The 17,806-nt window shown below is 40.9% G+C and overlaps 2 protein-coding genes across 25 annotated transcripts in view; one reads left to right on the forward strand and one right to left on the reverse strand.

Moving 5' to 3' along the window:
• LOC132395543 (V-type proton ATPase 116 kDa subunit a 1-like) overlaps positions 1-17,806 on the reverse strand; it is a 102,757-nt gene that overhangs the window by 38,681 nt on the left and 46,270 nt on the right. The window contains exons 11-12 of the mRNA XM_059972317.1: positions 742-881; positions 283-443 (exon numbers count right to left, since the gene is read on the reverse strand). Of these exons, the coding sequence (XP_059828300.1) occupies positions 283-443; positions 742-881 (301 nt within the window). The remainder of the gene's footprint in view (positions 1-282; positions 444-741; positions 882-17,806) is intronic.
• The window catches only part of LOC132395540 (uncharacterized), a 135,418-nt gene continuing 125,450 nt past the window's right edge, over positions 7,839-17,806 (forward strand). For all 24 annotated transcript variants that reach the window (XR_009512657.1, XR_009512660.1, XR_009512656.1 and 21 more), the window contains exon 1: positions 7,839-8,030. Coding sequence is in view for 3 of the 24 variants with exons in the window: in XM_059972313.1 (XP_059828296.1) it covers positions 7,998-8,030 (33 nt within the window). In the remaining 21 variants the exon portion in view is untranslated. The remainder of the gene's footprint in view (positions 8,031-17,806) is intronic.

The following is a 17,806-nucleotide window of genomic DNA, read 5'->3' on the forward strand; positions in this document are numbered from 1 at the left end:
TCTACTTCTATGCCACTCTTACTTAATAGAACACTTTTCTGCACACCTTCCTTGATGAGAGAAGGAACCATATATGGGTAGTATTTCAACTGTTGATTCATAGAAGAATTCCCTTGGGGGTTTCCTATTGATCTGTTAGATATTTGTTCATAAAGATGCAGGAATTGTGGTGGAAATAATTAGTGTTGCAAATGAAATCCATTTGTGTTCTGTGAGAAAGTTTCACATTATTTTACAAGCATTCTTATAGAATTCAGAGGAATTCTCATGTGGCATACTCACTTCCAGTGTCCATTTGGTTGGAACATAGGTTTGACACTCCAGGCAGATCCAAAGATGTTAAAAGCTTTGGAGAAGCAGTCATTATAAATGAGGCCAGTATAGATTGAGAAGAGGCCCATCAGCAGAAGAATGTAACGTCCATGACACAAAATGTTTAAAATCTAAAACAAAATTGTTCTTTTAATCTAATTATTACAATATAAAAATGTAGTTTTGCTCATCACTTTAAATATTAATAGATGAATTATACTTTTATAAAGCAAATAGTTCTAAGTGTTGTCGACTTATATCAGAAAAAATTACAAATCATTTCAATATTGAAATATTATTCATCAGTAAGTATTTTAAAATACTTTTGGGTTTAATTTCCTACTGTGGCATAATTAGGTTGATGACGGTTATCCTGTCGTTCATCTTATCATTGTCTAGGTTGGTAATTTAATGAAGGAAGCCACTTACTTCATTTTTCATTTTTTTGTTTCTCTGGTGTTTTTCATACAAGATCATCCCTAGAGCTGCTATAGCCATGATCAGTCCATGCCCACAGTCACCAAACATAATGGCGAAAATGAAAGGGAATGTGATGATGCTATAAGGGGCTTCATGGAGACAAATAAACAAATGCAAGACATGATTAGTATCAATACACAAGTATTATAAGAGTAATTTCTGAGACCATAAGACCATAAACATAAAAAAGCAGATTTAAGCCATTTGGCCCATTGTTTGCTCTGCCGTTCCATCATGGCTGATTTATTATCCCTCTCAACTCCATTCTCCTGCTTTCACTCTAGTATTTCACACCCATACTAATCAAGAACCTGTCAGCCTCCATTTTAAATATACCCAATGACTTGGGGGTTTCCACAGCCATCTGTGGCAATAAATTCACAGATTCACCACCTCTGGCTAAAAGTATCTCTCTTCATTTCTGTTCTAAATAAACATCCTTCTATTCTGAGGCTGTGCCCTCTGGAACGAGACTCACCCCCTATGGAACCGTCCTTTCCATGTCCACTCTATCTAGGCCTTTCAACATTCGATAGGTTTCAATGAAATCTCCTCTCATTCTTCTGAACTCCTCATACATTAAACTTTTCATTCCTGGGATCATTCTTGTGAGCCTCTTCTGACATCTCTCCAGCGTTTGCACATCCTTTCTTAGATAAGGGGCCTAAAATAGCTCACAATATTCCAAGCATAGTCTGACCAATGCCTTATAAAGCTTTAGCCTTGGTGTTTGCCTACAGAAAAAAAAGTTTATTTACAAAAGATCTGTGCCATCCTTGCTGTATGAATCATTTTTGAAGTGTAACACTTGTTTAGTAGGAAAAGTTGAAGTTTCTCAAATCGGTGATCTGGATGATCATTTCCAGTGGGTGGGCTTTGTTAGCTGAGGCACAGATTTTGGACAAGGCGATTTCTCTTCTCTTCGTATGATGCCGTGGAATGTTTTACATCCACCCGAGGGAGCAGCTTGGGCCTCAGTTTTAGGAAGACACAGCTAACGATTACGTGATAGCTCTGATGCTTGTATTGGGCTGCAACTCATAACCTTCTGACTTCAAGATAAATTAATCAGATTAGATCTTCTGTATAGTTTCATAAGGTTGCCATCATTGTAATTAGGTCTATAATCCTACAAACTACAGCTGGTGGACAAGTACTTAGCCGATTTGTATGATGTTCCTCCTCCCACAATTTAGCTAGTTTGCTTATTTTAAATGATTTATTGTCACTTCTAACTTAGCAGAAAGCAGAATATTTCTTGCAGCTCATTAAATATTTGTCAACTAATATCAGCAATGGGAATTACTAAGCTGCAGCAAGTAACACTGAATTAGATTTGTTTTCATAATAGAGTGATAGCTATAAAGATAAACTAACAAGCTGTATTTAAATAAAAATACGTTCTGTATGTGCGGCCTTGTGAAACATGCTGGCTGACGAAGCAGAGGCAATCTAAAAGCCTTGTGGAAAACTAGATATTGGGTAGAGAACAGAAAGGAGGAGTGGTGGAGAGGATTAGGGAGGGAACTCCACAGAGCAGGCACTTATGCCCTAAGTCTGTAAAATAATAGGATGGGAAACAACAGAAAATCTGCAGATGCTGAAAGTTGAAAGCAACACACACAAAATGCTGGGGGAGCTCAGCAGGTCAGGCAGCATCTATGGAAATGAGTAAACAATCAATGTTTTGGGACCGAGACCCTTCTTCTGGACAGAGAGGGAAGGGGGTAGCTGCCTGAATTACAAGGTGATAGGTGAAGCCAAGTGGGTGGGAAAGTCAAGGGCCAGAGAAGAGAGAATTTGATAGGAGAGGAGAGTGGACAAGAGGAGAAAGGGAAGGAGGAGGGGACAGACAGACAGACAAACATACTTTATTGATCCTGAGGGAAATTAGGTTTTGTTACAGTCACACCAACCAAGGATAGTGTAGAAATACAGCAATATAAAACCATAAATAATTAAATAATAATAAGTTAAATTATTCCATGTGGAAATAAGTCCAGGATCAGCCTATTGGCTCCGGGTGTCTGACACTCAGAGGGAGGAGTTGTAAAGTTTGATGGCCACAGGCAGGAATGACTTCCTATGACGCTCAGTGTTGCATCTCGGTGGAATGAGTCTCTCTGGCTGAACGTAATCCTGTGCCTAACCAGTACATTATGGAGTGGATGGGAGACCCAGGGGAAGTAATAGGCAGGTGAGAAGAGGTAAAAGGTCAGAGTGGAGAATAGAGGAGGAGGGGGAATTAATAGGATAGCTGTGCAGAGATACAAGAAGCAAAGTTATCTGTTGTTTGCTAAGTAACAAAGAGGATAGATTTTATTTTGCATCAATTTTCTGATTAGAATACAAAGAGAAAAAGGACAAATTTTATGGCACAAGATCCAAAGCCCCTCTTGAAAAAGACCATACACTTATGTTCCTAGTCGCTGACTATGCCAGGTTGTAAGGCCTCTTAAATATGACAGTGAGGAGTTTAAAGTACTATTTGAACAACATGATAAGAACTCCCCACTACACTGCATTGCTTCTTCGCTGCCCTCTTGAGTCATTCTTGGAATTTTTCACTCTGACTGATGTGCGCATATACAATATGTCTACTTGTATACAATTGAGAATGTGGGGTGCACTTTGAAATCATTGTAGCACTCTTCCTGGTCTATTATTGCAAGTGTAATTGATGTAAATTATAATATTCCTTAACTCATTTTCCAAAAGCATATAATTTTGAAAAACATTAAAACAATTAAAATGCCAAACCTCCATTCTGCAGGCAAAAACCTTCATTCAAGTGATCTGAATAAACTGGGGATTTCCAACAAGACTAAGAGTCCCACTCCCAGAGCCCCCATGGAGACCAACAGCAGACTTTCACACAGTAAATGCTGGACTTAAAACAGTTCTGTGTTATCTCAAGTTTTATGAAAAAACAAATGGCTGAATGCCAGCTGTTTTGTAGCATGTTTCAGCCTGATTACTTTGATATTCACATTCAAGGCTAGAAGCTATAGGTAAATCGCATATTTAGACTTTACCAATTCCTGGAACACCTCACCTGCTTAGTTTTCCACTCAGTCTGACGCCTATGTATGCAGTGCTATTTCAAATTGCCTTCTGCTGTCTCCCTCTGCCAGACCCACGAAGTTTACCTCATTGCAATGTTGCTTGCCGCTTCCTTTTGAAACGGTGCAGGAAATGAGGCAACAAAAGCGGGAAGTATTGATTTGGTATTCCAAAAGTTAAAAAGCAATCAAAACTGCGCTGATGATGCATTGAGATTGCATTAGTGAGCTGGGCTGTCTGGCTTGTAGTGTTGATCAGTCATTGAGATTGATGATCACTAGGCATCTTCTATATTATGGATGTCATCTATTTGTGTTCATTTTCTTTGTTCTGTTTATATAGATCACATCTGGTAGCATGTTCATCAGCCTATGAAGGGAAGTAAATAGGTAGTGCAAATATAAATGTGGATGAGGAAAATTATCAGGTTGCTACCAGCAACACTTTGGCAGGAGGTGCACTTTTTTCAGTGGCTCAGATGAATTGTTTACTCTACAGTATTGTCTTCGTGATGCTCTAGCCGTCTGTGGCAATCCTGAAATATCAGAGCTGTGACACAGCCTCTGAAACTGACAGATGTACTGGTGATAACACTGGGTGCTAACACTGCCCTTGACACTAATACTGTTCCAGCTGCTCCAACAGTGAATAGATTGGCTGTACTGTGTGTGCTGGTTTCATGTCTTTACATTTTTTGTAGCAGTTAAGTATTTCTTCATTGAACTATCTGAAGTTGCTATATTAGCAAAAGTAAATCTACCATGATGAGAAAATAACCCAAAAGCCTTGAAAAAGAACGATGTAGTGCATCTATCTGAATATCATAAGAACAACTATTCCCTGATTTTAAAACCTGTGAACACCTTATTTACCGAAGCTATTAATTCAAACCTGTTCCTGTAAGTTACTTAATTAGAAATTTAGCAATTGACTGATTTCATTCAGTCACATACAATTTGGCTAATGTGTGCTTTTATGACTGGAGGCATACAGAGAAGCTAGTTAAAATTAAATGTATTTTCCTGTGATTTATAACAAATGAGATTTTGCTTTACAACTGGCAAACTAATCTCTGAGCTTAACAAACAAAAATGAGCACAATTTCATATTCTCACTCACAATATTGCACCAATAGTTATTCAATTTGTGATTAATTGTTCTGTTTATGAAGGTCTATTATAAAATACAACTGTTGTAATATATGTTGATATATTTTACAAGGAGCTGAAACGATCTAATTCCCGCTTTCCATCATGCTGCTGATTCTGAAGGCTGACTTAAAATCCTTTCTTGGCTTTCATGCTCAGAAATTTATATATTTTTTTGTAATTTTTCTGTGGATGCTTGTCAAATATAAAAGGTTCACACACAAAGAGCTGCCACAGGGCTGTAACTAGACAATTATCAATTTATAGTTATTATTTCTGATTAAAATACAATAAAAATAGCTCAAAGATTCTTGAGATTGCAACTGGGTCACATGATTTTCCAGGTGCAGAGAAACAAGCATTTGGGGAAGTGGTATGATAGAGCGAGTGTGGATGTGTATGTACTGCGAGCCTTTGATTTTTGCTGCATCTACATAATCCAATAATTCAGGACACTCATTTGGGAAAATCTTCCACCTGTTCACATGTTGCTACAGCACTGTTGCAGCACAACTTCATTCCATGTAACTCTTCACCTTTAGGGGCAAGTTTATCTGGACGCACACGGTTCCATTGCTGTTCTGTTCCTGAAGCATCAAAAGGATCCTGACTTAATTCTCAGATCAGACAGAGTAAGTGTTGCTCAGCACTGCCAGGCAGAGGGGACACAAACGAACTTCTGGGAGAATTATTTCGAGCAAATGCTAATCTGTAGGTGGTGGAATCCTCAGAATCTGCTTGCAATCCATCAGGCAGGATTTTGTTTACAGAAGTTCGTACCTGGAAATCCATACGTTCTTATTACGTCCTTTTACAAAGCATCAGAACCCTAAGAAAGGGAATGTGTAACACGCTGTAGTCACCAGTCAACCTGACTGTGCTCTGCTGATCGCCGGGGCAGCTTTGAGTTGGAAATTGTCACTCTATTCCCTGAACAATGGCAACAATTCAACCCAGTATCCTGCATCCTAATCACTTCCACCTTGATTCCCATGCCTAGCTGGCTCCACAGGCCTCTTGGTACCTGCTTTGTAGATGTAGGACCATAGAACTATAGAACATAGGCCTTCCAGCCATTCTGCCATTCTTGGCTGTTGCTCTACAGGCCCTCCCAGAGTTGTGAACACTCAAATTATGGACATCCTGCATGTATAAACAAGTGCTTAAGAGACTGCTGGGGTGGATGAGGATGGATGTAGAGTTTTCCAGATTCATCACCCTCGGCTGAGGAAATTTCTCCTTAACTAAATCCTAAATACCATACCCTCTACGTTCAGAGTATGACCCTTAATTCCAAATCTCTGCCTCCCTAACACCTAAAGCTAGGAAAGATACCCTCCCCATTTGAATTTTGTGTTTTAATGAGATTCCCACTCACTCTCTGGTGAATGCAAGCCCAGTCAACCCAATCCTTCCCTGTACAACTGACCCACTGTTCCACAAACCAGTTTGGTGAAAGCTTGTTGCATTAACTTTGTGACAGGTGTATCCTCTCTTAGGCAAAGAGACAAAACTGCACACAAACCTCTGTGTGCTTTCACTGGCTCTGTGTATAACAACAAAACATCTCTGCTCCTGTATTCATACCTCTTACAAAGAAGGTCAAGCATAGCATTCGTATTTCCTAACTGCTTGCTACACCTCTGTGAAAAGCTCAGTGAATGGTGTAACATACAGTGAAATGTGTCATTTGCATTAACAGCTAACACACTTAAGGATGCTGGGGCAGCTTCGAAGAGTCGCCACACTCTCTGGTGCCAAATTAATCAAGGATAAGCTGCATCTGCCCCATTCAGGCCCACTCATTCAACTTGTCTAAATTATCTTGAAGCTTCATATCTAGAAAGTCACCATAATGAATATCTGGGGCCCATGCTTTGTGCTCCCTGTCCTGATCCATGACAGGAAGCGTTGCGTGCATGGCTCCTCCTGCTGCATGGTCACCAGTGTAATCATGTCTGAGACCCAATATCCTTCAGGGCCTACGGTTTCTCTGCTGTCCTAGAACACAGAACAGAGAAAATTTCGGCACATTACAGGCCCTTCGGCCCACAACGTTGTGCCAACCATGTAACCTAATCTAGAGGCTGCCTAGAATTTCCCTAGCGCATAACTCTCTAAGCTTCATGTACCTATCTAAGAGTATCTTGAAAGACCCTATCATATCCACCTCCATCACCGTTGACGGCAGAACATTCTAAGCGCCCACCACTCTCTATGTGAAAAACTTATCCCTGAAATCCCCTCTATACCTATTTCCAAATACCTTAAAACTTTGCCCCCTTGTGTTAGCCATTTCAGCCCTGGGAAAAATCCTCTGGCTACTCACACGACAAATGCCTCGTGAGGAAATGGGGACATTCAGAAATGGATCCTCCGAAATTTTTAGACAGTTATGTTTTAATATTAAACCACAAATAATGTCTGATGCTCTCCATCTCTGATAGGAAATGGGAGGGATATGGACCAAACAGGGAAAATTGGACTAAGTTAGATAGGAATCTTGGTTAGCACTAACCAGTTAGGCCAAAAGACTTGTTTCCATGCTGAATGACTCAATGATTAAAGATCTGCAGCAAAAGTCTGCTTGAAGTACAAGGATGATGACTCTGTTTTTCCACCTTTGTTAGTTATAAGCATACATGCAGAAGGGCAGATTATTCTCCAGTTTGTAATTCACTTAAGAGACTGCAGGCAATACAGGAATCTGTTTTTTCTTCAGCTGCTGATAGGTTTGTAATTTATTTCCAGCAATTACTGTTTCCAGTTTTAACTTGTATCACATTCTTTTAACCAGTAAGTAAATTAGACGCTGTTCCCGCACAATAAGCAATGTAGTTATCCGATTTCACTGCAGTACCAGTATGCTGTTGGGAATTTCAGGCATATAAAAGTGAGCTCAACCATCTGTAGTGCAGCATGCCAGTTCAGTAGTTCATTCTGTCATCTGGGATTCCCCAGCATAGCATTCAAGTTCTCCTTTCAGCTGAATTAATGGGACCCATGATGAAAGGACACAGCACACTGGTAGGAATTTTTTAAAGCTCTTTGTTCAGATCTAATGTGGAAAGGAAACTGATGCAACCAACAGAATAAGCAACCTCACCTCACAAAGTGTTGACTTTTTCACTGTTCTCTAAAATAAATGTATTATTCTATAGTGACTGAAGTAAGGCTACATATTTTCTTATTTTTGTACTGCATACTATAGCAATACGGTTTTTTTCAGAATGGTAGACACTCTTAAGGGGCGTTGTCATAGACAACTTCCGGCTAAGCCTGGGATATATTCTGCCCAGTTTCAGTTGGCAGTCCAGCAAAAGAGGAAATCAAAATTAAGGCTTTATTTGTGTTGGATTGAAGGAATGAGAGTATTCATGAGGTGCATAAACAAGGGGAAAGGCAGGTAGGTGGAGATGATCAGCCATGATCTTTTTGAATGGCAAAGCAGGCTCGACGGGCTAGATGACATACTCCAGCTCCTATTTCTTACGTTCTGAAATCCTGGGTCATGGCCATGTTGAATATCATCCCTCTCTGTCTCTGGTTCTACAGGTTATGTTGACCCTAGGGATACTTGTATGTATACCATGTATACCATTACCTGCATGGCCTCTCCTGCTGCACTGTCACCAGAGAAAGGATGCCTCAGGGAGCTGACTACCTGAGAGTCACGGCTCAGAATCATGTAATGGATACACTGTTCCAATGTACTGTAGGTGCAGCATCAGGTAGAATGATCTTTGATCTTTGACAAGAGTCTGTTCCGAGTATATACAGGCATTTATATGCTCATAAGCTGCTTGCATGAGACATGATTGTGATAAAAGTGACTTGTACCTTCCTCCTTTCCTAAAATGCAAATGATCAAAGTGCAAGAGCCCATCAGAACTTGTGTTGATTGATTTCCGGACTCCACAGAATTGGGGGATTCTGCGGTTGGGCAGCGAAAGGGTCTGGAGTTAGCTGACCTGCTATCACACTTCTGATTGGTTGGATGTGTGTCTGAAGGCTCCTGAGCCTCCAGCTACCTCCATTCTTTATGTTTTTTCAATATACTATGGAACACAGACAAAGAAAACTATTTTTTTAGCTACTGAGCACATCAAGCTGGCAGTGGAAATAGAAATCAGATTAGTTGCATTTGAATGTGATCTACAAGCTGCTAGTGATGATGGGAGCCGACAGGCAGTCCTCAAATTGTGGGGAGTGGGAGATCTGACAGTTGCACTGGAGGTCTGTGACTGCAGTGTGAGAGCAGAGGTGGCTGGAGCTGTGACATGATGCTGGATAATGACCAGCATGGGTGAAGCACCTCCTGGACTAGGTAAATCAGCAGCACTACTGCCTTGTTACCTCTCACACAGTGGCTTGCTAGGATGTTTTACACTGAATACAATCAGGAAAATTAGGAATGGAACATAAATTCCATGGAGGATTTGATGTATGTCCTAATATACGTTGAATACTTAGTCTCAAAGCAGTTTCATGATTTAGATTGGTGTCAATATTCTCTGGAACCTCCAGCCAGATGAGGCCTGCTTGAAAGTTAAGTTGGGTGCACACTCTGACAATTATAGAAACATTGAAAACCTACAGCACCATGCAGGCCCTTTGGCCCACGAAGTTGTGCCGAACATGTCCCTACCCTAGAAATTACTAGACTTTCCCATAGCCCTCTATTTATCTAAATTCCATGTAGCCATCCAGGAATCTTAAAAGACCCTATCGTATCCACGTCCACCACCATTGCCGGCAGCCCATTCCACGCACTCACCACTCTCTGAGTAAAAAACACCTTGACTTCTCCTCTGTACCTACTCCCCAGCACCTTGAACCTGTGTTCTCTTGTGGCAACCATTTCAGCCCTGGGGAAAAAGCCTCTGACTATTCACACGATCAATGCCTCTCACCATCTTATATACCTCTATCAGGTCGCCTCTCATCCTCCGTCACTCCAAGGAGAAAATAGAAGTGTTTCAGTTGAAGAGAGCAGTGCCTTCCTGCAGGATTAGATTTCACTCAGTGAAACAAGAGGGCTTAAAGTGGCAGACATAAGCTGCAGGAGAGGCTGCAAGGGCAATCATCATGTTGACAAGATCTACTAGGAAAGAGCTTCATGCAAAGCCAAGTGCATCAGTACTGAAGAATGAAGATGCTGCTTTGAGCAAAAGTACGGTTAGTTGTGGCGCAAAAAATGTATTTCACCAGAAGCCTTCACAGTTTTAATGAAGTTTGTTTGGTTCTATGAGCTAAGGGAATTTTTTAAATTAATAGCATGATTTGATGCTCATAAACACCCTAAAGATTCCCAAAAGAGCTGCAGTTAAGGTGCTTTTACATTGCTGTTGTTATACACTATAGTCGAACCATAATTTGAAGATGTAGATTGCTGATGTTGGAGAATGGGGCAGCAGCTGCGAGTTCTCATTCTGTCAAACAAATGTGACAAGGTTAGCAATAAATTTGTGTACATTGACGCTACAAACAGATTTCCATTCTTCATCGCCTGCAACAGTATCTCATAGGAAGGAGTCATCATTTCAAATGAAATCAATGCTGATGGGTCTATTAGGATAGAAAATTTACTGAAACCAAAAAAGTCATATAATTACACTCACCAGCAGTAGCTGGAGTACTGACGTGTTCTATCTGTGTTTAGCAAAGAAGCAGTTTTATTAATCAAACATCTATTCTAAGTCCATATACAGTCTGTTTAATGGAATGACACGAAAGCTTTAATATTTCAGATGAGAACATTGATAATTTGCCATCTTTACTAATTTCTATCTTTGGGCCCTGCGTTGGTCGGGGTGGACCACGGATATTGCATCCTGGCTGTCTAGATACGCAAGCCTGGGCAGTACGATATGGAGAGGAAGCTGTTGCCCAAGCAGCAGGCTCCCCTTCTCCATGCAGCTGATGAATCCAAAGGAACGGCACAGACCGGTACAGTTTGGCACCAGCAATGTTGCAGGAGTCGCCAGTCAGCGTTGGACTGCCTTAGGGACAGGGTTTACTCCAGAAACCCATGAGGGGGTATAGCCACAAGGCAGAAGAGGTTTGAGGTCTGGAGTTTTCCTTCTCCTAGTTGAGCTGCCAGCCATGGCTGATGGCTCCCGTCTTCCCAAAGCGACTGGTTTTGTGTCTCCAGTAACCCACCTATGCCTCTTCTCCTATTACTAGAAACGGTTTTGCTGGGCTTAGTAGCTAAGCCACGCATGAAAGCCAGGAGCTGGACATGATTTTCAGAGGTTACTTGAGGCATCTGCCATTAGGAGCTCTTAATAAGGTGGGAGCTTATCCCCACTACCGCCCTCGCTACAACAACTTTAAGAAACCACAATTAATCTTAAATAACAGGTGCCTGAAATATTAACTCTTCTCTCTACAGATTCTTTTGGGTATTTCTAAGAGTTTTGATTTTTATTTCCTGCATGGACCCAAGAGAATTCTACCTGGATCCAGAAGGAAAGGTAGATTGCAGGGGATCCAGAGAGAGCTAGCTAGCTAATAAGATAAACCTTGGCTTGATGGTAGGAAGTGGAGGGCAATGGTGGAAGTTTGTTTCTTGGGCTAGTGATGCACTCCAGGGTCCATTGTTATTTATCATCTGTTTCAATCATATGGTTGAGAATGTACAAGGCATGGTTAGTAAGCTTGCAGATGACACTAAAATTGGTGGTGTTGACAGTCACGATGGTAATCCTTACAGCGGTCTCTTGATCAACTGGGTAAGCGGGCTGTGGAATGGTGAGTGGAGTTCAATTTGGATCAGGGTGAGGTGCTGCATTCTGGAAAACAAATAAGGCTAGGAGGTTCACAGTGAAAGGAGTTAAGGAGAGGTTGGTACTTGTTCATTGGAGCATAGGAGACTGAGGAGTGAACTTATAGAGGTATATAAAATGATGAGTGGAATGGATAAAGGTGGAATGGATAAATGTTTAAAGGTGACAGGGGAGAAATTTAATAGGAACCTGACAGGCAACTTTTATACCTGGAAGGCGATCCATATGTGGAATGAGCTGGTTGAGACAGGTTATCATCATCATCAGCAGCCGTTGATCCCAGGGGATCGTGGGTTTGCGCCCCTGGTCGACTGTGTCCTCTCCAGGGCACAAGCCTGGGCAGGAAGATTTGAAGAAACGGCTGTTGCCATGTAGCAGGTTCCGCTCTCCACATCACTGATGTTGTCCAAGGGAAGGGTTTACTCCCAAAGCCTTTCCCATGGCTGGGTATGGCCACAAGGCAGTGGAGGTTTAACATCAGAGTTTTCCTTCTCCTTGGCTGCTGCCGTCCAAGGCTGATGACCCCCTACCTGCCCGAGAGGCAGGTACATTACTAACATTTAAAATATTTGGATAGGTGCAAGGAAGGGTTAGAGTGACATGGGCCAATAGGAAATGGGAATAGCTTATTAGGGAATCTTGGTTGGCATGGATGAATTGGGCTGAAGGGCCTGTTTCTGAGCTGTCTGACTCTTTTACTCTGTCAGCAATGTTTTGCTTTTATATTATCTAAACTCTGGCCCATTAATGGCAATGTGGTGTGCTAATTAAGTACGGAAAGTCCCTCTTTTTTGCATCTAAAGCTCTGCATTGCCAGCTCCTTTGGACAATTTCAGGTTTCTTTCCTATCTGGCAGATGCTTTAGTTGGGAACTCCTGATCTAGAGTGACAATCCAAAAATGTTTAATTGCTTTCAAACCTGTGTTTCTTAGAACATTCGTCAAATCTCTATGTGGCTTCACCACTCCCTGTCTTTGTACCTTACTCCGTCACCACAACCTCCAAGACCTCTGCACTCATTTCTGTTTGACCTGTATCTCTCCACCACTGACAGCCAAAGCCTCATTCTGGAACTCATCAGAATCAGGTTTAATGTCAATGGCATATATTGTGAAATTTGTTAACTTAGTGGCGGCAGAGCTTACACTGGAGAGAGTTCAGAGGAGGTTCACAAGGATGTTTCAGCAAATAAGAGCTATCATACAAGGAACGTTTGATAGCTCCGGGCCTGGACTCACCAGAATTTAGAAGGATGTGGGGAAATCTCATTGAAACCTTTTGAATGTTGAAAAACATAGACTGAGTAGATGTGGAAAGGATGTTTCCTACTGTGGGGGAGTCCAGGACAAGAGGGCATAGCCTCAGGATAGAGCGGCGTCCATTTAAAACGGAGATGCAGAAAATTTTCCCTAGCCAGCAGGTGGTGAATTTCTGGAATTTATTACCACAGGCAGCTGTGGAGGCCAGGTTGTTGGGTGTATTTAAGGGACAGCTTGATTGGTTCTTGATTGGACATGGCATCAAAGGTCACGGGGAGAAGGCTGGGGAATGAGGCTGAGGAGGGGAAAAATACGATCTGCCATGATTTAATGGTGCAGCAGACATGATGGGCCAAATAGCCTAATTCTGCTCCTTTGTCTTATGGTCTTATATCTTACTCCTGTATGCCCTTTCAACTCCATTTGAGATTCTGCCAAACAGTGGTTGTATCATCAGCAAATTTATAGATGACATTTGAGCTATGCCTAGCAACACAGTCCTGGGTATAGAGAGAGCAGGCTTAGCACACTTCCCTGAGGTGCACCAGGGTCAATCGTCAGCGAGGATGAGTTATTAACACCAATCCGCACAGATAGTGGTCTTCCTGTTAGGAAATTGAGGATCCAACACAGGACTCAAGTTCTGTAGTTTATTGATCTGGACTGTAGGAATGATGGTGTTAAATGCTGAGCCACAGTCAATGAACAGCATCCTGATTTAGGTATTTGTATTGTCCTGGTGATCTAAGGCCGTGTGAATAGCCATTGAGATTGAGCCATAGACCTATTGTGGTTATAGGCAAATTGCAGTGGGTCCAGTACTTGCTGAGGCAGTTGATTATGGCCATGACCAACCACTCAAAGCATTTCATCATTGTAGATGTGAATGCCTCATTCTTGACAGTGTCTGCCTTTGTATCTAGCTCTACACCTTTAAGATGTCTCTTCAAATCTACCTCTTTGAACAAACTGGTCATGTGCTTTGACTCCTTCTGAGGCAGCTTCATGTCAAGCATTGTTTGAGGATATATATATGAAGTTCCTTGGCATCTGTATGCCATATGTACTGTATGGAAGAATCTGTTTGTTGAAAATGTAGCTGAGTCAACAACTTCCTAAAGATATTGTGGTAGAGTTGCCACCATGGGAGCAATCACAAATGAGCGGCTAAGTTGCATTTGAAATTGCCGTGGTCTTCTATATTACATAAGAACATAAGAAGTAGGAGCAGGAGTAGGCCATCTAGCCCATTGAGTCTGCTCCACCATTCAATAAGATTATGGCTGATCTGACCATGGACTCATCTCCACCTATCTGCCTTTTCCCCATAACTATGCAAATTTATATACAATTTATATAAAGTAAAATTATGACTGAAGTGTCTGCTGAAACTCAATGCAAAATCATGCAAATAAATTCTTCCATGAACTGCAGCAATTGGGGTGATTGAAGAGTGGACTGGAGAGGGAGAGAAATTATTTCTGGTAGTGGCTTTTCTCTGGTAGTGTCTTTTCTCTGTGCGTGACTGTAATGGCAGAGAGTGGTCCATGGATAATGAAGGCAAGTGGAATACAAGGTCAGCAAATAATCATCAGTGGACAGTTACTGGTATAGAAACCAGATCAATATCAAGAATCCAATCAGGCTCTGGGAAGACACTAATGATTAGGAAGAGATGCTGGAAAACACAGATCAAATAAGCACAATTAAGGAGTGTCATGTAATTAACACTTGGTCAAGCTGTAACTGAGAACATAGCTGAGACAGATTTATAGCACTGTGAGCTATCCCATTGTAAACTATTCCCCTGTGAGCTTTCTGGAGGACAGAACAAATGAATGGGGCTATTTTTGGGAATGATACCTTATGAAATGGACAATTTGATAAATTGCAGCAAAGCACAAACAAGCATTTTTGTAACTCAGGAACCAAGTAATTGAAATAAATGTAGAATTTTGTTAGCAGGATCAAAAGAAGTTAAAGAAATGCTTATTTGTATGGATAAGGATTGATATTATAGCTGTGAAAATAGGAATAAGGAACAAAGCAGTGTTTGAATGAAATGCAAAGGAATATATAAAAAAGAATATATATGAGACGACCAGTCACTCCCGAGAGCAAACACGAAAGAAAACCCTGAGTCAGGCACTTGGAGACAGGCTCACGGAGGCTGCACTCTGGCCAGGTTCATCATGTGGCTAATGTCTGAATATAAGAAGAGGGTTTTCAATGTTGTAGCAGTAAATCAGATCCCTATAACTAAAAGAATTGTGAAACTTTACGAGTTAATGAAGTGTTAACTTAAGAGCTGCTTGGAACTATGTAGCAGATCTTTGCATTGTTTGAATCAATTGTGATTAATAAAGAAGTATATTTGTTCAACTTGTAAGTATTCACTGAAAGTTGTTTCCTGAGCTTGCATTCCACCTGCTTTCATATTCCACGGACCACTATCTGCCTTTTTAGTCACTACCAGAAATCATCTCCCTGCCTCTCCAAGAAAATGGGTCTATTCTTCAGTTAACCCCAAATACTTCAATTCACGGAAGAATTTACTCATATAATTATGCAAATGAGCTCTAGCTGAAACTCCCGCCATACCTTTATGACTGAAGACCAGCACAACCTCAAATGCAACTTGATTCCAAGTTGGTAATTGCACTCACTGGGGCCGCTGCACCACAAGTTGTTGCCTCAGTTACAGCATCAACAAATAGATGCTTCCATACGTTGCCTGGGGTGTTTTCTCAAGTGCTGCTTTTAATTGGCAACTCTGGACAACTCTAACAGTATAACAGGGTATACTTACAATACATAACAAATCTGTTGAAAAAAAGTCAGTTTAATATAATGGTAGGATAACATATCCATTAGGTTGAAGGATCTCAAGTGCAACTTTGAACTATGAGGCATAAAATGCATTTTGTGTGCTTTATATTAGGATTCAAATATTAATGCTTTTTAAAAATTTATGGACAAATATTGTGTTTTGTCTGAACTGGGATGGAACAGGAAATTTCTGTTTCTTAGATAATTTCAGACAAGTAAAGCTTACTTTGGAAGTGTGGAGAAAATGGCACTGAGATGGGGAACCTTTATGGATCTTATGGTTAGGTGATCCATGATGGGTTGACTGATCTTCCTAGTCAGTTTTTGTTGATGAAACTGTCAATAAAATTGAAAACCTAAATAATGAACAAGAGTTGTTGGCCTAGCAATTTTATTGGGGAGGTTACTTATGAAATGTGTGATTAAATAGAGGTGTAAAATTAGCCATATTGTGCTCGAGGCAAAGTGCTTGGTGTGAAGCAATTTCCAGCCAATGGTCAGTTAATTCTTCTTTGTGATTAAATTAGAGATATGATATACATATACAGATCAGTGACTTGTTAAATGCCCAGTTTACAGAGCAAGGCAGGAAAAAGTGTCGGACCTAAGCTATTTAAAGAAATCATTTGGTGAAAAAGCTGTAATTAACAATGCACTGTAATTTACAATCATCGTTTGGATACTGGCTTCCTGGGCTTCCAGCAAGAAGAGGAGCAAAAGGACAGGGGTTAAAGGGAGGGTGTTTTAATGGGATAGAGGGAAAAGTGAGGAGGAAGACTATGTCCAAGTATCTTCAAGGAGGCAAACACCTAACTTAATTGTTTGATGAAATATGCATCCAGAAGCTAATATTTTCAAAGTCAGTGGCTTCAGAGATCTTTTACCTTCTGCAAAAGATCTATTCATCCAGGTGACAGGATTGCCTTGAATGTAGAGTTGATAGTATTTAATGACCTGGTTCTTGGACAGGTCAGACAGACTTTCAGACAGGATAGTAATGCCCTATCTTCTCAAAGTTCATTTACCTACATGAACATTTGTTCAAAGGCTGCCCCATCATAGTTGTCAAGTGATGCAGAACTGGAGTGTGATCTTGACTATTGAGAAAATGATACACAGTCTATTCCTTTTTCCCTCAGCCTATCAAATACCATCTCTGTGGAATAATTCACCTTATGCCCGCCCACCCAATCTGTAAACTGCTCAATGCCAGTTGGTGGGTCTGACCTTTCAGATATGGTGAGACGGTCCTTTCTTTCCCCTCTCACTCTGGAATTTGTGGCAGAAGCTGTTGCTGGATAAGGATGGACTGGGGAATTACTGCAGATGATGGTATGCCCATATCACACTTCCTTCTCTCTATTTTTAACCATGTTTTAATCAAGAACAATTATAATAGATTTATGTTAATAAAATAGTAATTAGAAATAAGAGCAATAAAAATGCAGTATGAAAGAAAATAAAGAAAATGACTTAACCGATATTAATCTTTTAAAATAAAAGCCACTATACTTATTCAAATGGATGGAGTGACCTGTATACCAGCTTTGGTGACAGTAATACTGAAGAGCTAGATGCAAAGTGCCTCCAGTTCTTTAGCTCAGTCTATTCAGGAGCCCCCACTAAACTCAGTGATAAATACAGTGGCTGAGTGCGAGACCTGATGTATTGGACTCTAACTCCCGACACATTTCTGACTGCTGCTATACATGTTCAAGTTAAAGCACATCCTTTCTTCCTTCCCCTCCTCTTGCCATGACCACACACTTATTTCATATGTGTATCATGTTTGGCACCTCAGAATTGTGCAAGACCTTACATAAGGTTTGTCTGTGAGTGTGTGTATGCGTGCACACTGGGACAAATTGGCATTTCCCAAGCAGCATCCATGAAGTGTAGCCTATTATGATCTAAGAACTCTCTAGCA

The sequence above is a fragment of the Hypanus sabinus genome, chromosome 6 (assembly GCF_030144855.1).
Source record: "Hypanus sabinus isolate sHypSab1 chromosome 6, sHypSab1.hap1, whole genome shotgun sequence".
Taxonomy (NCBI): Eukaryota; Metazoa; Chordata; class Chondrichthyes; order Myliobatiformes; family Dasyatidae; genus Hypanus; species Hypanus sabinus.